This window comes from Diorhabda sublineata, chromosome X (assembly GCF_026230105.1).
Source record: "Diorhabda sublineata isolate icDioSubl1.1 chromosome X, icDioSubl1.1, whole genome shotgun sequence".
NCBI lineage: Eukaryota > Metazoa > Arthropoda > Insecta > Coleoptera > Chrysomelidae > Diorhabda > Diorhabda sublineata.
The window spans coordinates 27,325,488-27,352,154 of record NC_079485.1 but is presented as its reverse complement, the minus strand read 5'-3'; the positions used below and the strand labels follow the sequence as shown (position 1 = coordinate 27,352,154).

Here is a 26,667-nt window from a genome sequence, read left to right as displayed (position 1 = left end):
ATATATTTTCGAGACCGTAAAAAATTAACTACAATTGAGTTACTGTAAAAAACTTTAAGCTACTATAAGGTGTATCTCGTTTTTTAAAATTTATATACCCTCAAAATACTTGGAAACAAATTAAAGTTATTTTTTTCATGAAAATTTGTATATTCAAACTTCTGTAACTTTTTGACAGATGATATTTAAAAGGTCTAACACATCTCGTTTGGAAGCTTTTTGTAGAACTTTTTTATTTGAAACTTTTTTCATATTTTCCTTTGTATGAGAATTATAGCTTTATAAACAATTGAATTGTTTATAACAAATAAAAAAATCGATTCTAAGCAACAAAAAGCAAAGGAAAACGCTCTAAAACTGAGAGGAGTATAAAACGGCTAGGGACCCCTCCTAGCTGCCATACTAATAATTCCATTCCAAAAAATATACTACTAATACTGTGGCCATTCAAATCCAAGTTGATTTTTGGCCTCGCCAAGAAGTTGCCTTCATAATTTTCTATTCTCAGCTACTTCTCCACCAAGTCTCCTCACATCTTCACCCACTTGATCATTCCATCTTGCTCTTGGTCTTCTCAATGGACGCATCCCTTCTGGTTGACCTCTCCACACTCTTCTTATTATTGTCTCTTCATCCCTTCTTCCTACATAGTCTAATTCTTCTACTTCTTATCACAGCCACAATATCTGGTCGTCTGTACCGGTCCCTGAGTCCTCTGTTTAGTATTCTCCATACATCTCTTTCGAAAACTTCTTCTGGGTGTTTTTTGTGAGTGTTCGCACATCAGCTCCATACAATAAAACTGGCTGTTTTATGACATGTATATTCTTATTTTCGTATTTTTTGACAGCAGTTTACTTTTAAGTAATTTCGATAGGCTCCAAAAATATCTACTGGCTGCATTAATTTTAAAGTTGTATCCCAGAACGTCCAGCGTTGAATGATTGGGCTCTTCAACTCTTCCCACTTTTATATATTCATTCTTACCTTCATTTACCTCCAATCCTACTTTTCGTGCTTCTTCTTTTTCACTCTTACTGTTCGCTGTTAAAGCTGCACCATCAGCATAAGCTAAGATATTTATTTTCTCTCCAATATTTGCTCCTCTTGAAATAGATTCAGTTGATTTCAAAGCTTTTTCTAGAGCAAGGTTGAACAGAAGGAGGGACAACCCGTCTCCTTGTCTTACTCCAAAGAATATGCAGCTCGCAATTGCCTTTTCTAATTATAATTCTGAGAGTAGCAAATAATTCCTTTTAATATATGGAATATATTTAGAATTTGTTTAACAAAAAACGCGGTACTTGATACGTCGGTATATCCAGGTTCGTACTTCAAAAACCTGGTCAGCTCAAAAATCTTAAAGGAGATTATAGTTTTTGGCATACATTTATATAAATTATAGTGGAAAAATCTTACCTGAACCACATTTCCATACTGAACTTTTGTACCCAATAATTTTTTGTTTTCAGATTCATTTTGCTTTTTTTCAATTTCAGCAGCATGCTACAACAAATATTTTTATCACAGTTGGTGTATGGGGGAGGATGAAACTGCAGACAAAATAATCTCTGACTGCCCAGCACTCACACTTGGGTAAGTCTCACAGTTTGCCTAATAACATCAAAGGGTTCAAGCCAAAGCCCCTGATCGGTTTCTTAAAGGACATCGGCTTTTGGTAACTTCAAGTAGGGCACGACGGATCTATCTAAAGGCCTATGTGATCAACGGCCCCGTGGCAGCTCACAATGTAATTATGAATACATGATTCAAAGTTATCCTCGTATAATACACACCTTTTATTTCCAATAAGGTATTTAAAATTCAACAGGCAATACCCATTTTCTTCAGGTGTATTTGTTCGCTATTTAAGTAACCCACATTAGTTACTAGAATAATTGTATTATTTTTGAAGTTTGACATGATAAAAATAGTGAATTGTCCATAACTGTATTAAAATGTGAACAATTATTTCCAATTGGCAAAAACCAGCTGCCGAAGAAATTTAAAAAAATCTGTATGTCGCTGTTCTTATTCTGTACAACACAATGATACAGAAAGTGTGTCAGCAATTATACTTAATTCAGAATGAATCAATAATTTTTTTAGTATTTATCAATTTTACTTGCATCTTACTTTTGCTCTCAAATTATATTTTTACAGAGTCTAAACAAAATTACATACATGAATGATATTTAAGTTTGGTTTATGCAGCCAAAATTAAGAATTAACATCAAATTACTAGTTTGAAGACACTGAAATGATACTTGTAGTTCATACAGAAAATTAACAGTAAATAGTTCGCCTACTTTTAACTTCTTAGTTTAATTCCTTAATTTTGTGAGGTTATGAGCACAGAATATTTCAGGTCAGTCAGTATTGGTGGTATTGTTATGTTTACATCATCCTTGTTCTTTGGTTGTGAAAATATTATTAGCATTAGTGCAGTGATTTCCGCCTTGATGTTTTATTTTTAAAATTGATATAAAAAAATAGAAAAAAGCAATGTCTAAAAGTCAGCAATGTTCTTTAGACGATGGATCACTGATAGACAGTGTCAGGAACTTTCCATATTTGTATGACAAAGAGGAGCCATAGAGGGAATTTGTTTTGGTTTACCAGTAATTTATAATTATCCTTAAAACCACTGCATAAACCAAAAAATCACAACCAAGAAAATTTAGTTTTAATTTGGGCTTCATAAACCAAGCTCTATGTTTGTATTTGTCATTTACTCACATGTAACCTTTTCAAAAGACTTGTGTCTGTATTAGAGCTCATACTCTGTTTGGCTGCTTTCCAGAATTGCTTCTGGGCTGAGTACCTGTTCATGGGACATATTTTGAACAAACAATCCCTGAACTTCTTTGGTGGATATGTTAAATTTCCTGATTCAGGGCATACCACACACCTATCATCTACTAACCTAAAATACATATTTTTGTCTCAGCATTCTTGGTTCTCAGTGAATACATAGGATTCCCCAGAAGTAGTTAAATGAATCAAACATAAGACTTTTCAAAATGAACGCCTTATATTCGATCACATTTTTAATTTTACGCAGAAAAAAATTTTTTATTTTGATTATTTAATAATTCAAGAATACCTAATGTTCAGAGTTGACGTATATATACATAAGGAAAAATCTTTGAAGATACTAAAATATTAGTCAAAAAGCCAAATAAACAATTGATATGAATCTAGTAGGCTGCTATCATTTAGGTATTTAAAGTCACTAAAAGACGTCAGTATAATATTTGTGGGCGAATTAAATCTAATTATGGCTCATTTGTCCGATAGTCAAAGAATAGACATTATAACTAGGATTGGTTGTGGTAGTAAAAGTAGAACTCTAAGGAGGTTTGTGAAATTTTTGATATTAAATACCCTGGCCAACACGTTTCGCAGTCTACAGTTAACAAAATTGAAAAAAAGTTTCAATTTACTGATGAAAAAAGTTAGACGTACTTTTAGAGTTTGAGGAAAATCTGCATAAGACAACTCGAGAACTGTTCGCCAACAATCTTCTAGTTCGAAAGTTTTTCATAAAGAAAAATACCACCCTTACAAATTTCAGTTGCTTCAGAAGTTAAATGAAGATGTTCCTAATAAAAGGCAAGAATTCTGTAAATTGAAGATGGACAGAATGAACGCGGATTTTCAGTTCATAAGCAATATAGTTTTTTCTGATGAAGCGACGTTTTATTTAAACGGAACGATTAACAAACAGAACTGTAGATATTGGAGCAGAGAAAATCCTCACTGGATATATTAATGTTAGTTAAGGATGTGGTTTATCTAGATTTTTTGATTAACTTCTTAGTGCACGTACAGTGAGAAATTATTTAAACGAGGTTTTCTCCAATAGGTGGATTGGAAGACGTGGAAGGTCGAATGGCCGGCTAGATTCCCTGATTTGACTCCTCTCGATTACTTCTTAAGGGCTTATTCAATATTTAAAGTATATTTTAATAGACCAGACAATATCGCTGATTTAAAAGTTAGGATAATGGAAGAAACTAACTAAATACCTAGTTCTTAGTTCTATTTTGTATCTGTTTGAAATATTAATATACCTTATAATATCATCCTTTTTTATAGAGGCACAAATATTTCAATAATTTTTCATGTTTCCATTAGTTTGCCTAGAAATACTTCTAAAGTAAATATTTGTAATATTGTTTATTATCTTTATTTCATAACTATATGATATTATAAATGTATCTTTACATATACACTTGCAGATTTTCTGCATTATTTATGTTATTTATTCATGCCACCAAAAGACTATATATCATGTTTTACCCCATGAAATATTTTCAAATACAAAATTTAATACATTTATATTTTCGTATTGTGCCCTATTATTGGTAGTTAATATTTTGTATATACACTTTATGAAAGCGTTTCTTAATGACACACATTTGGTGGATTAACTCCAATGGAGTTTTTAAATTTACCGGATGTAAGGAAACCAAAACTGATATCATTATTTATTAGCTGAAAAACATACTGCCAACACTGATAGTGAACCTATTGAAGTATGTTAATTAAATAAACGAGGTCTTATCGTGTGAACTTATCATTTGTTACAATCTGAACTATTTTAGTTTTTAATAAATCCTAGCCATTATCCTTTAACTTGGTTCTTTATCAAACTTAAAATTTATATTCGTTCACAAATTATATTGGAATTTTTAGTTCAACTGCATTTTTTAAATATCTACAGAAATACTCCAATTATACAATAAATAGTTATGTTCTCAAAACCAATTATTCCATAAAGATGGGAAGCAATGGGGAGTGATTTATTATCATTGCATTAATTGCTTTGTTGTGAAAATAAAAACTATATTTGTGCAAGAATATAAGCAATATCTTACATGTATAATTAAGTGTTTTATGGTATAAAAACTATATGCAACTTTATTCTCAAATTAAAGATAAATTTCCTGTAGATCTAGCCTGGAATATCATTTAAAGCTTGCCACAATTGTCGTGTTTGTGAATAAATTGTTGTCAAACTAACGTACGTTTAATCAGTTAATTATTCAAAGTAATTCATTATAAAACTACTTAATAACATAAAGGTAATAACACATTAAAACACTTCTGAAATGGAATGAACCTGAATAGTTTAATTATGTTGAACAAGGAAAATGATTTTTTATATACCTGCTATATATTAGATGTATTCATGAATGGAATATCCCAAAACATTTTAAAATAAATTTCCAACAATCTCAATATATAGCAATGAGGAACAATTTTGCTTTAAGGTTTTGAAATACTGATATTACTCTATTAGAATAGAAAAAAAGGCAACATATATTTGATCAATAGATTTGCTAATGACTAGATTATTATCATAACACGATTTTTTGTTCCATGAAAGAATATCAGGTCATCACACTTATCTACTTTTCAGAATCAGAATACAGTATAGGCTCCACTTAACACTGTTTCAGTTTAGCGCCTTTTCTTTCACTTCGGGGATTCCCCAAAATTGTGCGGATCGCTAGGTTTCCAAATAACATATACGAAACAGTGTAGTTTATTTTTGTTTGGTGCGGTGCTGTATAGACGCATTTTTTATCATTTGAAACATTATTCTAAGTGTATAAATTTATACAATACAATAATGATGATTACAGTCAATATCAATTTAGTGCTGCACTGAATTTGGCAATTTCAACAATAGAAATAACACTATAGAGGAAATGGAAAACAACTGTCTATATAGATTGTCAATGAAATTGAACGCAATATGCCATTAAGCCAATCTCTCATAATGGAAAAGCTAGAAGAATTTTTGATTACATTCAGGCTGAGGCAAGTGACATAAGTTATGAAAGCAAGATGGGGTGTTATAGATGCTTTATCCACTTATCAACATCTTTCAACACAATGCAAAAGAAAAACGCAAACGAACATTAGATATCTTCTTGACAAAAAGGCAGTAAATTGGAAGCACATAATAGACTGAATGATTTGACTGACTTAGAATGCTATTTATTTTTATAAGTATATTCATTTATATTGTTTTAATGTTTGTGAGAAATAAGGTTTTATTCTTATTAAAAAAAAAACATTATTAAATTTAATACCTAACCAATTTTCTATCTATCTTCCCGTAACCCCATTATTTACATGTTAAAATAGAGCTGTTTGACAATACTTTAATGGAACATAACCCCTGTGATAAATGGAGTCTTACTTTACCAAAAGCTATATAAACAAAATTATCATACACAGGTGTCACAAATATGTTTTTTCCAAAGAATATTTGAGTACAACAAGTACATTTTAATCAAATATGACTATATAAAATATGCAGGAACTTATAAGTGGTTAGAATATTATTATCTTAAATCTCCAAAAAATTTAGATACAAAAACAATGTGTATTCACTTAAATTCAAGTGTCAATATGTTTCAAATTTTTACAGTTTATTTCAAGATTGGTTTAGTAAGTCCAAGTTGTTATTATCAACATAAATGTTATTATATATTTAAAAACTACTTTCGTAATAGAACAATATAAGCTACAAAAACTACAAACTGACAAATTATATGACTTAAACATTTTCAATGTTTATTCAATTGTATTTTTATATATAATAATAGATGAACAATAGTTACTATTAATCAATTTCATATTTACTTTAAGTATCCATCCTTATGATTATAATAAAGTAAAGTTTAAAGTTCAAGTTACTTTATAAAATCAAATCCAAAATACTTAAAAATAACAATAATTTATTTTGTAGATTATATGGTTATACCTAGTGAGATCAATAATTTGCTTGGTACTTAGAAATTGAATAGTGTTCCATCATTATAAATTGAATATCAAAGTGTTTTGACAACCTTTCATAATTGATATTATTATTTATAATATTAATAATAAGAACCTATTTAAACTTACAAGTGCAGTTTGATTTAGTAAATACAAAAAAATAAAATCAATAGTTTTCACATGTCATTAAAAAATATGTGCTAATGTGTAACTAATTTACAAAGAAGCAGTTAGAACCAATATTAGGCAGAGAATTATTTAAGTTAAATGATTTCAAATATATAGATGTCATTGAACACAAATTTAAAAATTTGATTGTTAAATGTATTAATACTATAAATTTTCAATTATTTGTTCATAAAACACAACCATATATCATTTTTATCACAGTGTTTATGTTGAACTTACCCCAAAGTGCTTAGAAATCCGCAAACATTTCCCTCTGCATATAGGGAAACGATGTCTCCCATATGCAGAATACTTGAATTTCCTAATTCCATTTTTATGTAATTACTGTTGCAACATCACAGGATCTTCATATTATTGAACTTCCATAAAATAATCGGGTAGGTGTCGACCTAATACTAAAAATAAAATTAAAACAAAATATTTAACAATTAAAATAACATCTGTCAAATGTCAAAGTGAGCTGCTGGTATTGTTTATATTAGATTAAAATAGAAACTTGCCCGTACTAAGGTTCATAACAAAAATAAATGAAGTGGATAACATTTGAAAAAGCGAAAAAACGACCTAATAACATTTAAGAAAAATAAATATAGGTTATGTGCCTAAAAACAATACACTCACCAATAAGCAATCACTTATTCTGACTTATTCTGACTATGTCAAATGTTTATATATTATTATGTATACATTATACTATTAGAAGATAATTTCACTAGTGTACAAGTAAACTAAAGTTTATTGACGAATTTTCTTTTGAATCCAACTATCGACTATAATGCCTTTTGCGCAGACGTGAAACGTATACGTACCTGTCACGTTAATTCAAATATGTTGACCATTTAAATTTTAATTAATCGAAAACTAAAATGCTTTCAAATACCAACAAACGGCAATGCCCTACTTAAACTAAAAATGTTTATAAGCAGAAGAACATTTTGAAATACTTATCAACTCTAATGACCATCGGCGTATCACATGATTCAAATAACTTTCTTCCTCCCATTTCCAAACTACGGAATATATCAATACCCGCACACAATTTCAGGTCAACGGGGATTTCAATTTTCAAAACATCAATCAAACTAAATATGAACTAATTTTATTTACTGAGAAGTTAAATTAGTAGCTTTAGTAGTAATAAATAGAAATAATTTCACTTACACGTAAATAAAAACAACTATAACTTGGCGTAAATACAAACCTAGATATTTTATTATAAATCAACGTAGCAAAAAATCGCACTATAACTACAAAGAAAACTATATTCTTTTCTTTACACAATAATCAAACTGTTTAGTCGCGATCCGAAAATGAAACGTACTGGTGGAACAAAATAAATGAGCTTGAATTAATGAGTTATTCTGATATCAAGTTGATAAAGCCTCACATTAATAATACTTTAAAGCATATGCAGTACGCGCAGGATTAAAACCAGCAAACAATTTTAAAAACAGTATAATCAACAAAACTGTATTGGAAAAATTTATTCAAATAAGAGGAAATACGATTCTTATAAGTATTATATCTTATACAATGGTTTTAAATATGTTAATTAAAATAAAATTCAACATATTAATACCATAAATCGACAATTACTGAAATTTTATAGCTATCTGCACAAAAAATAAAATTTTAAATTTCGTTAAGATAAAACCCCAAATTTAACCAGAAAAATGATAAATCATAAACTCTTCTTATCATTTTCACTAAAGGATATGAATTTTTCAAAATATATTTAAAATTTTGATGTTGGGGCGCCGCCAACTGGATTTTACGTATTTTATAACTTTCATTCAATAATTTAGTTCCTTTATCTATTTGGTATCTTTGGGAGAAATAGCAACACAATTCATAATCGTTATATGTAATTAGTTCATTTTTTGTCCCATGATAAGGTACATTCAAGACTAGGTTACATTTTAGGTAAACTATTCAATAACTTTTCAGAGCTGCAGTTACATAATATATAAAACTAATAAACTGTGGAACATCGTTACTGTACTATAGGCAACTAATTTTACAAAAGTTATGGAGTATTTAAAATAGTACGTATTATAAATAGTAATTAAAATTATATAAAGTAATAATATGTTGTCTGTGTTGCCTAAATTGATTAAATTTGAAATACTATTTCTAATAAAAATGTACAAAAGTTAATTTGTCTGATAAATGTGATGTCTTAATAAGTATGAACTTTTTGTCTAAAAAACGTGAAACAAACAAACCAAGTGAATACTAATTACTATCATAATTCACTTTTACATCGTTGCTGGAAAGCTTACTGAAATTAGTGTTGTGACCTTTTCACAGATGATATTTCTCTTCATCTTTGAAAACTTTAGAGAAGTTGATTAAGAGTATCATTGCTTCGTTTTTAACTGTAATTTTTTGATGATTTATATTTTCTTTTATTTTCAATTTTACTGAACTACTTCTTTAAAGGTGTTTTATATTAGGAGTAGAATTATTAGGAATAATACTTATAATTCAGCCTGTGTCTATTCCAGTTACAAAAACATTTGCTTACTAGTATACAGTGCGTAAAAGAAGAATATTTATTTTAAGAAAATGACTATAAAGGAATCGAATAAGTGAAAAATAAAGACCTGAATACATAATAGGAATAATTGGATATAAAATAAAACAACCATGTTGTTAGTGTTTTTTAATTCAATGTTTTATATAAAAAATAACCTCATAATATATCATTATTTTATTAGTTGGTAACAATATTTTATAAAACTGTACAAAATCATAAACATAAAAATACGCACTATACTAAAACAACACTCTTATAAATCAACTGTCATGAAAACTGAAAACAGTAAATAAAATTGAATCAAACAAGTATATTTCCCAAGTAAAGTCAAAAACTATATTTGTTCCAATTATTGATAATATGACTCGCATTATATGAATGCCTAATAAATAACAAATTAAAAATTAATTTCTGAAACAATACTTAAATGACGGAAAACAAAACTTGCTTTTATCATTTTCAAACAGCCAATTTAGAATAGACCAGAAATGTTCTTTCAAAATTATGTGATATTAATGATACACATTGTATAATATAGCCCACGATGTCTAAATGCATTACTTCGTAGCTCTCCAGGATATGTCATGGAGGTTTTTCTGAATTTTAATTTTTAAGTTGGGACTTCATTTTCCATCATTTAAGTTTCAATTAGCATTTTAGAAATACCAGAATGCTCAAAATTATTGTAACTTTGAAACTATCACATAAATATACTCTATTTCATTTAAAATCTAAGCCACTAAAGTTTATATATGTCTAACAAAATAATTATATGAATTGAAAAATGCACATCTAATTAATTCTACTTTCTGAATACACATGACAGTTGGCACTTATTACCAGTCTTATGCAGTACTCTTCTTACTAAATATTACAATATTTGTTAACTACTGAAGCTTCAATTATAATTTTTCATTTAAAAATCTTGGTTCAGAAAACTAAAAATAAATGCCATATCTTAATTCAAATTGATATACTACAAACAAGCAGTCTGCAGTTAACTTAGAATTTCTGAATTCTTTGGTAATATTCAAACTCTTTACACCACTGCACCAACATAATTACACGCGACGTGCATTTTTATAACCAAGTAATTATCTTCAGACACCAAAGTTTAACTTTTCCCTTTGATCTTGGTAATCGAATCCCGCGTAGACTGTAGTATTGTGAGTGTTGTATTGGTAGTAAATAATGGGTATACCATATGTTATGAAATCGAACTACTATTTTAGTTAGGTCATTGATGAACCAAAAAAAGAAAATTTCATGTTGAGAAAAGCAAATAAGAAGGCTTGGTAATAATTTTGAAATATAAATGAAGACAAGTTTTATTTGGAAAAAGTTGCCGAATTGTAAAAGAAATGATACGTTCTTGGAATTAAAACATTTAATATACTTCAGCCGAGTGAATACGGAATTGTTCATTTAGAATCACTTGATGAAGCACCCCATTTTTTTTCAATTACAACTTATTTACCCCTAAAATCTTGTTTTAGGTACTAAGTAAACAAATTTGGATTTACAATTAATATTATATTTATTTAGAATAAAAAATTAAGAAGCATTTAATTCTGCAGAAAAGTGCAAACAATTTAATTTCTTGAATTGAAAAAGTATAATAGAAATTTTAATTTAATTATAATTATAAGTTTAGAATGTAGTTGATAGAAAGTTCATTAATCATATTGCTCTGCATAAAACTGTTCATAACTGCACCAAATTTTTGTCTTGAATAAATAATGTACGTATAAAGTTATTGAATAATTGCACATTAGTTGCCATTTAATAGCACCAAACTTAAAATTATTAATATTTACATTTAATTTCCATAATAACATAATATCAGTCTTATAACTAAATTTGTGATGAATGATTTACTACTAATAAAGAAATTAGAAAGTTGAAAAGCTGCAAATTTGTTATCCTCAATTTCGTTCTAAATCAACAGATAATTACGGAGGATGTTGTGGTTTGAGGAATCGAAATGAAACAATTTTTTAATTGCCAACGTTTCGATCCTTTATTTCATCTTTATCAATGCTAAAAATATAAGGTACATTATAACTCAAACATTGAGGAAGATAAACAAATAATTTAAATTGTGAATTAAAAAGTAAAACAATAATCAGAATATTTCAGTGTAACAATATAAATAACATTGGATAAGAGACAAAAATTTAGATAAACTATATAACCAAGACAATTAACATTTTTGTATAAACAGAAGAATAAGTAGAAAAAGAATCATTTAGAGAAACTTATACTCATACATAAATAAATATAAATAAATGCCTTTTAGAGGTTAGTCAAAAGATTTTTAATTCACAATTCAAATTTCTCAATTCCTTAATGTTTGAGTTATAATGTACCTTATATTTTGAGCCTTGATTAAGATCAAATGAAGGATCGAAACATCGGCAATTTAAAAACCCTTAGATAGTTTTATATCGAGTCTTCAACCCTCAACACTATTCGTAATTTCGTACCAAGAAGGACAATAACATCAAGAATTAACAGTTAATGTTAATATTGAACAATTTCTGTTTAAATGATCGATTTTTTCGAATTAGTGAGTATATACATTTTGTTAAATAAGATCACCTTATATTTTGTTCAAAGGCTACATTTGATTTTTTAAGGTAGCAAAAGTTTAATCCCTCGCCAAATTATGTCACGTTTTAATATGTGGTTACCCCAATGATGTTTTTAAAAAATTTAATAATTGTTTCAATTTCTTAAATAGTGATTTTATATTAATTTTATACCAGAAAATGCATAATTTTTAATAAATATTAAAATCTATAATTGAATTATGTTTTATTAGTTTCATTATTAACCAACTACAAAGTGTTTATTACTAAAATTATGGCAGAACTTAAATATTAATTTTTTGCTGCATGGATTATAGTGACAAAATTATTCAATCCAATCAGTATTTTGAAAATTTGGGGAAATCATTTTTATTAAAAATTTCTGTATCAAAAAGTTGCGTTAACCTTTCAAAATATAAACTAGTCGGTTTTCATTTTAATTACAAATTTATTAAGTTTTTTGTATTATTTTTGGTATTTTAGATTAGATTTTCCAAATTATATGGCACTTCGTCAGAAATGATTAACTTATATCATTTTAGAGTATCTTCACTAGTTTGATTCTCTCTATAAACAAAAACTAAATGACGAAAATATCCCTTACGTATTTTTATTTAAAGAAAAAAATTTCACTGTCGTTCACCTATCTATACATTAGAGTTGACCGCAAATGCAAATACTAAAAAAATAAAAAGTGAAATATTGTCCTTTAAAATGATATAAATTCCAACCAGATGTTTGTAATAAAAATTCACAAAGAACTTGAAAATTTATTGTGGTTCTGTCGCGCAACTAGCTCCATTTCGACTTTTCCACATTTGATGCTTTTAAAGAAACTTACGGCATCACGGTGGGATAATTCACGAAAGGAAGTACCATTCACTGAAATTATTTCGTCACCTAAAAACATGATCATGTTATTTAAAGTATATAATAAATATTTAACGTATGTATGATGTATGACTGAATAAACAAAGTTGTTTTAAAGTTTAGAACTTGTTTTTTCGTCGATCATTTTCACGGCAAAACAAAAAGCGTCACGGCTACACTGGTTTTTCTACAGACATCGCATTCGAAAGAGTGGGCAAAACTCTTTGGATATTTTTTACAGTACTATCTATAATATAAATAAAATTGTATTGTGTACTTATGTATACTATATTATTAACATTTCATTTGAATGAATCATTGTTTATTATTTGTACGATTCCACTAAGTTTGGTTGTTAATTTTTATACATGTTTCTCTCACCCACTCATAGACTGTTGCGCTCTGGGGTGGTGTGAGTAAATAATAAATAGAAAAATAATAAACAATATAGCAAAATAAGTTAAAGTTTTGATCCGGGAGTTACAGATACGTTGATAAAAGTTTAAATAGGAATGTTTTCAATAATGATAAATAAACTAAATAGTCTTGACAGGTTGATTGTTTTTACAGATCTAGGCTGTATAATACGAAAAAACCACTACTACGAGTTGAAACTTCTCTTCCAAGTCGCTTGTTTGAATTTCTGTTATACCACCATTATTTTTTTCTTCAAGAATGAAATTACACTCTCGTTTGATAATATTATTCATCATATTAAAATAAATCACACTAGCAATGAAAAAATAAAGATTTTTTATGGCAAAATTATACACAGACGTCAAACTAAATACAATTCACCAAACCTAATAAACTGCCCATATTTTATAGATACATTGCAATTGATTGAATTGAGCATTGAATGTTTCCTACTTAAATTTTTTTATTTCAAATATAAAAGAATATGTATAACATAATTTGGAAATATAAAAAATTAACATCAACTGACCTTCTTTCAATATTCCAGAATCAGCAGCTTGACCAAGTTGAAAAATTGTCTTCACATATATTCCCATAGGCCCCCTTGGCGAATCTTTGCCTCCAACAATAGAAAAACCAAGTGATTTGCATCCTGGGCCTTTATGAAATTCAACCGTTTTGTAACCGGGGAGATACTTTTCCATTCTACTACTTTCCACCGTTGTACTCGATTTTCTAGTACACAAATCCGTTGAGATGGAAAATTTTCTCATTCCTGTGATGGAATCTTGATCGAGTTGCTTATTTCTTCTGTCTGAAGGTTTCTTGAAAATATCATCGTCTGTCCTCGGCTTTTCGCTAAAGGAAACTTTAGTTTCTATGTCATCATTTTTATTATCAAGTATATCAGATAATCCAACGTATTTTTTGGCTGGACAGCTATCCATATTTAACACCGACGAAAGACTACATTTTGAGGTGTTAGTATTTGACATGTCCATTTTAATATTAAAAGTATTTCTTGTTGGGCTAAGTAAAGGTATTTTTATGGTCGGTACGTTATCCATTTTAAAGGCAATGCTTTCCTTTAAATTTGACACTGGTGGTTTCTTTTTAATGATCGGTTTAACTGACTGTTGAGGGTACGTTCTACATATCGTTATTTGAAATTCCCCATTTCTTGTTTGCAAATAACTCTTAGCTACAGATATAGGACAACCTTTTAATTGATGATCATTCAATTTCACTACTTGATCTCCTACTTTTAGAACTCCATTCCTGGAATAAGAACAAGTCAAATCGAAGAAAAGTATGAAATTTAACAAATTTAGATTAAAAAAAGGAAAAGAAACATGCAATAAAAATAATTTCAATACTTGATTGAATGAATTATAAATAGATGTTTTACCTTTGTGCAACGGAGTTTGGTAGTATATCAGTAATGCTATAGCTTATTATGGAATCTCTTCCATAATTTGGTCCTATTTTAATGCCCAAATGTTCGTTTCTCCCAACTTTTAGATTAACACATTTATAATCCTTCTCCAAATGACCTGTGCTTGAGCATGGTCTCTTTTTAGATCTCATTTCTATGTTTTCAGCACTTATTTTTAATTTATCACAATAATTTTGACTTAAATCTTCTATAGACATTTTGAGTTTTTCTTTACTTTTTACGGGCGATTTTTTGAATTTAAATGATTTTCGTCGTGACAATGAGTCATTATCTTGACTTTGAGAACGAGATCTCTTTTTGGATTGTTTTTTAAAGAAATTTGTTATTGTCATTTCATGGTCATTATTATCTTCTTCAGCTGTATCAGTATCGTCATAATAAAAGTCACTAGTAGCAGCTGTGGAATTCTCTTCAGTAATATCAGTGGATACTTCACTATTTTGAGATTTTAAAGATCCTATAGGCGAATCGATACTGGTCATTGTCTTCGTAGAATCACTTCCATATCCACTTTCATCTGATTTAATTTTATTTGGTAACTTTGGAGAGCTATTGGAAGTATATTTTCTACTGGGCATTATAAAATTAATCAGACTGGTGAGACTATCTGTAGATGAGTTCTTAGGATGTAGTCGTAAATCACATTCATCGTCAGATTTGCTGGAAGCTCTCGAGAATATTGATCTAATTCTAGATGTTCTAGTCTTTCTCTCTTCCGAAACCATTAGTAATCTTTTTGATTCTTGTCTCGGGGGCTCTTCGGATATTTCACTGAATATTCTATCAAGTTCATGAGCTTCAGGTTTCATGAGAATTAAATAATCTAGTAGCTGCTGTTGACTAAGTTCTAAATTATCCGATATACATCTAGCTTTTCTTTTACTTTTTATTATTCTTTCACATCTGTCTTTATCGTTCATATTTCGATACATATCATATATTTTTCTTAAATCGTTTTGCGACAGTTTCAATTCGAATTTTTCATCTCCAAACTTAGATGTGCTCGAGGATGTACTATCATGTTTTTTGAGAGGATACCACATTTTTCTTCTATTTGTAGTAGAAGGTAATTGTTCGGAAGAGTCGCCGCGTTTAAGCTTGTCCCAAGTTCTTCCCCAAGCGGAAAGATCTAAAAATACATTAGTTATATTATAATGTCATTAGAATATGTCATATATATTTCGGTGGTGCTCAAAATGTTGTCACTATTTCAATTATATTCAGTACTACATAAACAGATAATAGTTTACGAGGTCTGATTGGTCCTTAAATGAAAATTACAGACATAATGTAGAAAATGTTATATGTAATACAACATTAAATTACTTTTCGCATTGGTTGTTCCGATTCATCGTTCAAGGTACCGTGATACCAATTCTTTAATATATTAGTCAAAGAAAGTAATTGCCTTCGTTTTCATTCAATTATTTAACATGGTTTGCAGCTTTACTCGATTATTTGATTCACCTATTATATGCAGCTGACCGTGAAATTTTGGGAAACAAATTACTCAACCCAGATATTGTGAACTGACGATATCGCGACGAAATCGCTTGATATACATACTGAACTGATCATCAGTTGACACTCGCTTTCCTTCAACAATCAATCGGTCTCGTACAAGAACTGAATCACGTCAACAATTTATTGAATTAGTTTCAAATATTTTTCCAGGAAAAGCAAACAGGTTTCTTGAATATGGTACAATCCCACTAAGCAGAGGGTACAAAGGCTCTTGTCTGGAAAAATATTTAAGAATAAATCGCTTTAAAACTTTTTTGTTTGTCTTAACCGGATTTAATTATTTGAGTTTTTTTTCGAAACTTATTAGCGTTATAAATCTTGATGGAAATTTATTTTAATTCTTGGCTATAGTCACTTTTGGCCGGCTCGAAAGCGCTTATGATTAGCTTGAAGTTTTTTTAATTACTAAGGGGTGTCTGAAGTTATTCTTTAAATTGGACAAAATTTTAATTAACCATTGAGCATATTAACTAAGCTAAAAACAGGCCCATACTCAGCACTTATGTTGAACTATGTTCAAATTCTAAAATGAATAACTAATAGTCAAATACATAAAACCGATAAAACGAAACAAACATGTACTAAATTTGAAACTACTGAGATTTGGAGAGAGGGTTGAAGTTTTATGGTAGCTGAAAATTTCTTTTTTCATCCTCTAGCACCTAGAAACACCACTTGGGGAAACATTAGAATGGTAAGGAGGGTCGAATTATACATCATTTTCAAGCTATCTCCATGGTCTATGCAAACCTGTTATTTTCTTTGTTTTCAAGAAATGGAAATGGTTTATTGTGTACCAGAGATTTCGTAAAACTGTACCATCAAATAATTAGTAGTATCGCTATTAGACTAACCAAAATAATGTTTATTAAAAATTTTGAAGTAATAAATTCAAAGAAAATACATAGTAAGCGTCGTATCAGATTTGGTACTGTTTAAATAGCTTCTAATGTATCCAAAATCGGATTAAAATAATCATAAAATTGGTCCATACAAGAGGACATTGAAACAAGAATTACAGGAAGGTAATCCGGTTGAATGCTTACACATGTTCACAATTTCTCCGATGAAAATACGTTTACTTTGTATGGTGAATTCTACAGGCATTATTGTATTATTATAGTGATACTCGCCAACACATTTTCAGATAAAGTCGAACATAAACGCGCCAAAAATTGGGGGTTCGCAACTTTTTAGATCCTTGTTTTCCTGGACAATGAATATGCCGTAGATGTTCCAATCGAATGGCCCGCTACATCGATCTATTTAACTCATAGCTACATCGATCGATGTAACTCCTATGGATTTAATGAAACCAGAAATGTTGAAAAAAGTTAGAAAAGCTTTTGAATTGTATGGAAGTTTGAGGAGGTACTTTGTGCAGTAAATTCGTTAAAATTAAATGTTTAGAAAAGAATGGGGTGCATAGATAATGGAAGTTGCTTCAGAATGATACATTACTTATTAATATCTACTACTTTTTAAGGTTTTTAAAAGTTGGTACTAGACACAAGGGGGTAATACACAATTTAAAACTACTAAAAAAAATGAGCACCCTCTATGTTAAAGTGCCTTTTTTGAAATTTTTGGCATTTCATAAACATATTGAACTGCAAAAATTTAGTATTTATATATTTATCTATTTAATAAATATTTGGAAAAATAATTACTGAAATATTGTTTATATATACTAATTACTATTTACATAATCAATACCAAACCCTTATTATAGTAAATTTTGGATTACTTCTTTTCTAAATCAAACTGCATGGCAGCATTTAAATTTAAAAGAAATATTAAATGTTAATTTGATTTTGCTTCTTATCACTTTTTGTTCGGCACAGATTGAAAGAAAGTACGCAGTTTGTATTTATTGAGCATTTTTAAATTAATATTGACTATGACTAAGAGCTTCTAAACAGAAATTTAAATTTAACAAATGGAGCAAATATTTAGAATAATTGGTAATATACTTCAAATTAATCAGTTAACTGTGTCCTCGGTACTTTCAAGGATATGATCCAGTGCATGGTCGTCAACTCCACCTGCAGATTATAGATTTTTCAGCCAGAAAGCTTGACGAAGAAGACATATAACGGCAAGATAGCTTCAACAAGAGTTAGTTGAAGCTCGAAATGTGAGAGTAACTTCAAAAGCCGTGAAAATCGTTTCAATCAATGCTAGAATTAGGTCCAGAGTACCTGACACTCCTCCTCAACTAACCAGGAAACACCGTGCAGCTAGGTTAAGTTCACACGAGAACATGCGAACTTAATCTTTAAGGAGGAGTCCAGATTTTTTTTATTTAGTTCATGTTGAGGAATACTTATTCATGTACGAAATAGTGAAAGATATTTTCCTTGCACCAAAAGACCCTCAACAAATTTTGGAGAAGAGTCTATGATGTTGTGGGGTGTAATATCTTTAAAGGCTTACGCAGGATTGGTACTGTTAGATAGATGATCATTAACTGCTCATAGATATTTTAAAAACACGTGTTATTCCTTATGCCCCTTTTATAGGTAATAAGCTTATGTTAATGCATGTGTACATGTCGTTAGAATAATACACCAATTCCTTTAAGACTATTAAGCATATGTGGAGCAATATTTAATGAACGGTGAGATCCACAGATTTCCTTCAACAACTGCAAGAGGTGTTAATGACTGAGTTAGAAAATATGGACCAAAATAACTTGAAGGACTTCATCAGAAGTGTGCCACTGCGATGTCGTGATGTGAATAGAACTCGAAAAGTAACACACGTTACTAAATTTAATTAATTAAGTTTGAAAATAATAACAGATAAATGAAAAAAGATACCACCCTTAGATCACTAATAAACGTATCGTGAACATTTTCCTTTCATTAGGTGAACAATATATCGATTTATTATGACTATTAAGTATTAAATAAAGCTTCTCATAGTTTTTATTGTAATAGCAAAAGAAAAGTACAAGAAACTATCAAGCATCAAACTATAATTTTTCAAATTGTGAGGCTCACAATTCTAAAAACGTCGATTTTTATTAATTATGTGAAACATTAGCCCTATTTACTATCCCCGTATTATTCTGATCAAATATTAAATCATTTTTTTTTTCATTGGTATTCAAAAAAGCATATCGTGATCAGCTATAACAATGAATGTATGCAATGTACAGAATTTAAAAAAAAAACATTTATGTTAAATAATAAAAAAACTAACCTAGCTTACCCGATTCTTATTAAACAAAAAATTCAATAGGAAAAAACTGGTTTAATTATACCACACACATAAATGATAGTAAACGTGATAATGTTCTCTCAAACAAGGTTGATCACAATTTGAGACAATTAATAAATCTTTCCTGAAATACTGACTGTTATCAAAACGGTATTTACAATAACTGACCGCTAAAAAGACGGCGAGTCTCCGCCACCACATTGACAAATCCGTGATAAGAGTGACTAATTATTCTATGACAAATGCACCCACAATTTTATCATATAGATATATCTTACATGATTTTGAAGCTTCTTCTCCATGATCGATACAGTTTTCAGAAAGAGTCGATAAATGTTCTAGCTGTGGGTTCGGATCAGAGCTCCGTCGTTTGAATAGTCGCATTTCGGTTACTGAAAAAGTAGAAATAGTAATTGACCTAGGTTTTCAAATTGAATATAATAAAAAATAGCGAAAAATTCTTTATTTAGCACGCCCATAGAATATGCTGTCCCACCAGATTCAACAAACACAGATTTTGCATGTACAAGAGGCTATCAGATATAGAACATATTCTCAGATTGTCGGTCGTCTTGGAAGTCAATAGGCGTAATCCACAAATTTCGTGAAAATGATATATGCATACAAAATAATTCAATTTGTGTCAATAAAAACCGTGATTAATGTATATATGTACGAGGATATATTGAAAAATTCTTAGCCTACTATAGAACCAAACAAACAAAAATCAAACAAAATTTCAATATCGAAATATTTTATTACTCAACATATTCTCCTCTTAATTGGATACATTTATAACAGCGAACGTGCAACGTGTCTAGAACTTTCAAAAAAATGTTTCTTCCTGTTATGAAAACCAGACCTCCACAGATTTTATTACCTCCTCGTTGGACGAAAATTTACGACCTTTTAATCTTTTTTTCAGTCAAGGAGAGATGATAGTCGGACGGAGCCAAATCTGCTGAATAAGGGGGGTGTTCTAGTAACTCAAACCCTAAATCACGAATTTTTTGCATGGCAAAATGAGATTTGTGTGCAGGGGCGTTGTCCTGCAAAAACAAAACACCTTTGGATAGCTTTCCGCGTCTTTTCCCTTTAATTTTGTCTCGTAGAGTGGTCAGTAATATCGAATAGTAATCTTCAGTTATTGTTCTACACTCCAAAAATTCAATCATGATTATTCCATGGCAATCCCAAAAAACTGAAGCAAGAACTTTTCCAGCAGATTTTTTGACACGAAACTTCTTAGGTCTTGGAGAAACAGAGTGTCGCCGCCATTCCATCGATTGTTCCATTGTTTCTGGATCGTAGAAATGTACCCAAGTCTTATCCATAGTAACAATTCGGTTTAAGAAGTCTACATCGTTTTCAAATCGAGCACAGAACACATTGCTATGGTAACGCAATGGAACTGGTCTAGGCTAACTAGATATCAATATATCCTCGTATATATAGATTTGGGGTCATGTATACACAGCTGATTCGTTGATTCCACTCCTTTAAAAAGTCTAGAATAGGGGATGGCTTTAATTGCCAGAGATCTTCGTCTTCTATTTCATACGGACCTAGGGGTAGTGCTCTGAAGTTCCTTCACGCTTCAAGAGAATGTGAATAGAGATTGGTCCGGAAAAAGTAATGTGGCTAAAAGTTAAATGATTCTAGAATCGCAAAAGCAACTCTAAAACAATAAACCATAAATACCAGCTCAGTGACAAGCACTTTCAATCACTGATTACACAGCGACGACGGTTTCGGAATCAATCCAGCATAGATAATGTACCACAGCTCTACAAAGCCAATTCTACGAAAAACTACGAAGATTTATTAAAACTATGTAAAAAAGGCACTATTCCATCCGCATACTACGACCTCTACATAAATTTGGAGTCAGAAGACAAAATTGATGATGGAGACAACAGCTACTTTGATATGAAGATGATAATTGCAATTTATACATCTGAGTCAATAATAATAACATTTCAAAATCATTTTTGGTTTTATTTTAAATAAAAATTTACAGTATGAATGCTGTTTTTAGTGTTGAGTTTACAAGAAAAGATCGTGATCATAAGCAGTAAAATACCATATAATTTCGGAAATTCTAAGATATGGGTGATAATTATTGTAAACATGGCAATATAAATAAATAACAAATCCTAAAATTTCTTTTCATCATCACAAATAAATGAACAATAAACAATAACTTGAATTTTATAAGCCTAAAAATCTTTGAGCGCCGATTTCTCTGAATCAAGATGTTGTGGACAGTTGAGTTGTAGATTTATCTGTAAAATTACCACCCATTTATTTTGTACAGTGTTCTTCGTATTGTATTAACCCATTTGAAACATTACACTTCATTTGTCGTCAATCAAAATTATTATAAATATTCCGTAAGGAAATTCTATTTATAACCCCGTAAGATTTACATAACTAAGGTATAAAATGTTGGATAAACATACTATTCTGTAGATAACTGCTGTACACTTGGGAGGGTGTTGTTTAATAGACTCAATGCACTTATGTATTCAACGAAATTTAATAAAAATAACGCATTCAAATTAATATGCCATGTCATAAAATATATTTATTTTGATAATTTTTACAAACTGGTAGACAATTTTCTTTCAATTACATCAATATATCTCATCACAAATAAGTTTAATTAAATTCTTAAGGATCGTTACTCATTATATCATGATAGTTTAATATTTACTGGCAGTTTTGTTGTATCATCAATATTTTATAATTTATGATTGATAAATCACCCGTAAGAATTCACATATAAACAAAAAAACTGTTATTACTCTCCATTTTATTTCAACTTACATTGCAATAACGTGATGTCAATGATATTTTAATTTTCCAAGTGACTAAATACCTACATGTAGCACAGAAAATGTACAAGGTGTTGCTTAAAATAAATCTGTTAGGCCAGTTGTTCATTTTACTTTGAATGAAGATGAAAAAGAAAATGTAAATGTCGTAAGGACATCCGGTGTGAGTTTCTTATTAATTTTCCGTGTGGAACAACTTTTATAGATCTTACTTAATGATTTTGAATGGAGGTGTATAGTATCTTTAGGAAGGTCCGAGGGAATCCGACAATCGGCAATTGCTGGTACTAAGTTGGTTTCCTACTGTTTTCCTTGTAACTTCAATATCCCACATAGGTTGACAACCTGAGCGCAAACGATCTGCAAGCGTCAAATCTCCATTAAACCAATGTTGTGCCGTTCGCTCATTAACTGTGTCTTCCCCTTCAATATCACATATTTCCTTTGTTGCCAGGGCTGCTTTAAACTTTTGTTTCCAATAACGTCCAAATTTCATATCTATCACAATCCATACTATTTATAAAAACGTAGTGCGCCCTCAATAAACCAAGAGAAAATATTTGAAGAAAGTAAAGTATTTGTGATCTTCATAGAATTAGAGACTATGAGACACCCTCTGTTTATAACTGATGAAATTTTTGGTATAGTAAATTTATCTAAATATTTCGACTTTTTTCTTCTCTCACTTCTAAGTTCTTGCTTTAGAAAACCATTTTTGTTAGTTATTATTACTATAAAAGAGAAAGAGAGAAATGCTTTATTGTCAAACAATTGTGACAATTTGTAGACAAAAGCTTGTAAAAACTAAAAAACAAACATAAACATATCTTAATAAAGATAAAACAAATGAAATAAAATTTCAGTATACAGAATAAAATCATAATGAGTAACTAAATTATAGGTAATAGTAATAGGTAATACTCGTAATTAGTATATAAGTCGTATATAAGTACATAGCAAAAATTAAACCAGTATGCAGCATGCCCGGAATTAAATATTATTATTAGAATAGAAGTCGTTTACAGAGTAGAAAGCACTTTCCAGTAAATATGCCCTCAAGTTATTGAGAAATGCAGGAAAAGATGATATCGATTTGATTTCAATTGGCAAGTGATTGTGCATTTTTTTGCATTGTAAAATAATGAGCCCTCAACTAATTCTGAACGTGGAATAGGTAGGTAAAGGTCGTGCTCCGCGTTCCTAAGTGGATAGCCGTGCAATGACCTTTCTGAAATCGGAGAAACGTGCTTACGAATTAGACAAACGGATTCAAAAATGAATAATAATGAATATTAATCCGAGTAAATATCTAGCAGCTCTCTTTGGTAGTTTGAAGATTCGCTCAAATTGAGTCGCAGCACACGTATTCCAGAAGGGAGTGGCATATCGATGATGCACAATAAGGACATAATAAACTGTTAAGGAGATAGATAAGTTCATTTCTTTGGAAACTGATCTCAGCGCAAAACAGGAGGAACTGAATTTTTTAGATATGGCGGCAATATGTAAATCACATTTCAAGGAATTATATTCAACAAGTACTTAGAATTTTACAGATTCAACGACGTCAATGGTGATGTTATTTAATAAAAAAGGCTGCAATGTATTTTTATATGATTTTGGTTTTAGAAACGTTGAGGCAGAAATTAGAATTGCACCATGATTTAAGGGTGATTAGATCACTAGATATGGTCCTATGAAGTGCTGTGAAATCAGGGTTGCTCCAAGAGAAACTAGTGTCGTCTACAAATAGACATATTTTACCATTGATGTCTAGATAGGAGATGTCGTTGCCTTGTGGCACTCGACATTCTATTAGCTTGCTAGAAGACATCGTTGTATCAACCCTTTCAAGCTGTTGGTAAGGTATGAGTTGAACCATGCGATAGGTGTTCCCCTGAAACCGTAGTACTGTAATTTGTTGATTAAAATATTATGATTAACACAATCAAAAGCCTTAGAGAAATCACAAAAAGTTGTTGCAGTGGAGTGATGGCTGTTTAGGCTAGAGTACACATTATTTAGGAGAGATAATATAGCATCATTTCTGCATTTGTTACTTAAAAACACAAATTGATGGGTAGTAAGTATTTTATATTTAAATAAAAGTGATAGAAACCTCTTTTTGACCAATATCAGATAGTTTCGAGGAACTGTAGATCTATACTTTGAACTAATAATATTTAATTAAATTTATTGCTAAAAAACTCGAGTTTATATATCAGGGTGTCTGAAAACGGTTTATAAAACTGAAATATCTTTAATTCTAAAATACAATAAAATTAAATAGAGTATTTTCTGGTGAAATTTGATAAAATTATTGAAACAAAACTTGAGAAGCTACAAATTATGTAATTAGTATTACAAATATTTCCAGAGTGTGTCGCAGATCGAGACGTTATTTAAATGAATTTATTGAACAATTTATCGTGTTTCTAAAAATAGATTTAAAATGTTACTTATTATTATAACTGAATGTACAATCTAATCATCTTCCAAAGGATGTATGAAATGATTCCAATTGAAAGAAAGATCGGTGATGTAATGGTGCCCACTCAAATGACATTTTGAATAATAAGAGCAGTTAGGTACTGGTTTTATAATATTTCAATGTAGTAGTATAAAGTGTATAGTGTAGTATAAAGCGTAGACAATTTAAGTACTAGAGGAACTAGAAAAACCTATAACCTATATAAGTACGGCCATACTGAGTACCCAAAGATAAAAAGCCAAAAGTAAGACAGACAAAATGGCAATTGACATTTGACATTAATGTTTGAGTAAAACAAGGTGGTACATTTTACAATTGTACTGCATAAAGTAATAAATGATATCGACCAAAGAACAATTTTCACAAGGTCTTACGCTGTCGATGTTGTTTCAATACCATAGAAAAAGCACAGACTGATCAAATTAGAAACAACAAGGAAATAAATGGCACTAGATGTGAAATTAAAACAAAATATATGAAATGATTAGCGGTGGAGGAAAGAAGTCAAGACAGAAATCTGGGAATATAGCAAAACATTTAAGTTTCAAATATCTGGTTGAAGTTGTGGAAAACATAGGAAAAACAACAAAATTTTCTTAAGAACAGCTTGAATACAAGGAAAATTGAGATGAAAACCTATGAAACAATCATATGACTAAGAAGGATAGATGAACACATTAGTATAAATGAGAAGAATACCACTCTGAAGTCAATTATGTAATGAAGACAACATAGTAAAATTCATAGAGTCACAAAGGTTGAGATAGTTTAGCCATATGCTAGGGATGGTGAAATATAGAATGCCCTATAAAAAACTTCTTCTTCTTCTTCTTCCCTGTATTAGGCGTAGTCGCATGTTTTATCTTCGACATCCTTGCCTCCTATCCTGCTTCAAGGTTGTAGCTCCACCTTTTTCTGGGTCGGCCGATACTCCTTCGGCCCAATGGGGATTTATCGCGCGCTATCTTGATCAGTCTGTTGTTATCTATACGACTTATGTGCTCATTCCATTTTTTTTTTCTTGATAGAACCCATTCGTTGACGTTATCTATTTTGCACAATCTTCTGATGTTCACATTTCTTTTCCTGTCCAGTAGGGTTTTTCCGGCTATCCTGCGTAGCACTTTCATCTCTGCTGTTTTCATCATTCTTTGGTTTTCTCCGTTTCTGACCGTGTCTCAGCGGTGTAGGTCTTACCGTGGCCTTGCATATTCTCGATTTGGCTTCTATTCTGATATGTTTATTTCGCCATATGGTTTCGTTCAAACATGGTGCTATTCTTAAGGCTTTAGTTGTTTGCTCTCTTATCTCGTTCTCTACATAACCAAATCCTGAAATCTCGATTCCTAGGTATTTGAATTTCAATACTTGGTGAATTATCTGGTCGTCTACGACTAACTTACATCTTCATCATCGGAGTTTTGGATGTGGTCATACACTTTGTTGTGGATGCAGATATTATCATATTGGAAGATTTAGCTGTGCTGTTAAACACATGTAGAAGTCTTTGAAGATCATCCTCATTTTGGCGACTAGAGCAGCATAATCAGCGTAGCATAATATTCTATATACCCATAATAGACATTATCGTAGATGATCTGGTTATTGATTTAAATGATGACGATAGCGACACTGAATCAGAACAGGAAGATGAAGATTGTAATCTATCCGAAATCGAAGAATTACCTGACGAAAACCAATCAACAGATAAATAATAATTTATTCATTAA

The 26,667-nt window shown here is 30.2% G+C and overlaps 2 protein-coding genes across 6 annotated transcripts in view; both read right to left on the bottom strand.

The window, feature by feature from the left end:
- Nucleotides 1–7,768, bottom strand: part of LOC130451632 (inositol 1,4,5-trisphosphate receptor) — a 36,815-nt gene extending 29,047 nt beyond the window's left edge. For both annotated transcript variants that reach the window (XM_056790774.1, XM_056790775.1), the window contains exons 1-4: nucleotides 7,609–7,768; nucleotides 7,207–7,382; nucleotides 2,740–2,926; nucleotides 1,420–1,506 (exon numbers count right to left, since the gene is read on the bottom strand). In XM_056790774.1, the coding sequence (XP_056646752.1) occupies nucleotides 1,420–1,506; nucleotides 2,740–2,926; nucleotides 7,207–7,298 (366 nt within the window). In that variant the 5' untranslated portion in view covers nucleotides 7,299–7,382; nucleotides 7,609–7,768. The remainder of the gene's footprint in view (nucleotides 1–1,419; nucleotides 1,507–2,739; nucleotides 2,927–7,206; nucleotides 7,383–7,608) is intronic.
- Nucleotides 7,769–9,639: 1,871 nt separating this feature from the next.
- Nucleotides 9,640–26,667, bottom strand: part of LOC130451633 (tyrosine-protein phosphatase non-receptor type 13-like) — a 43,469-nt gene continuing 26,441 nt past the window's right edge. For all 4 annotated transcript variants that reach the window (XM_056790777.1, XM_056790778.1, XM_056790776.1 and 1 more), the window contains 4 exons: nucleotides 19,888–20,001; nucleotides 14,813–15,989; nucleotides 13,934–14,682; nucleotides 9,640–13,017 (listed from right to left, as the gene is read on the bottom strand). In XM_056790777.1, coding sequence (XP_056646755.1) covers nucleotides 12,869–13,017; nucleotides 13,934–14,682; nucleotides 14,813–15,989; nucleotides 19,888–19,993 — 2,181 coding nt within the window. In that variant the 5' untranslated portion in view covers nucleotides 19,994–20,001 and the 3' untranslated portion in view covers nucleotides 9,640–12,868. The remainder of the gene's footprint in view (nucleotides 13,018–13,933; nucleotides 14,683–14,812; nucleotides 15,990–19,887; nucleotides 20,002–26,667) is intronic.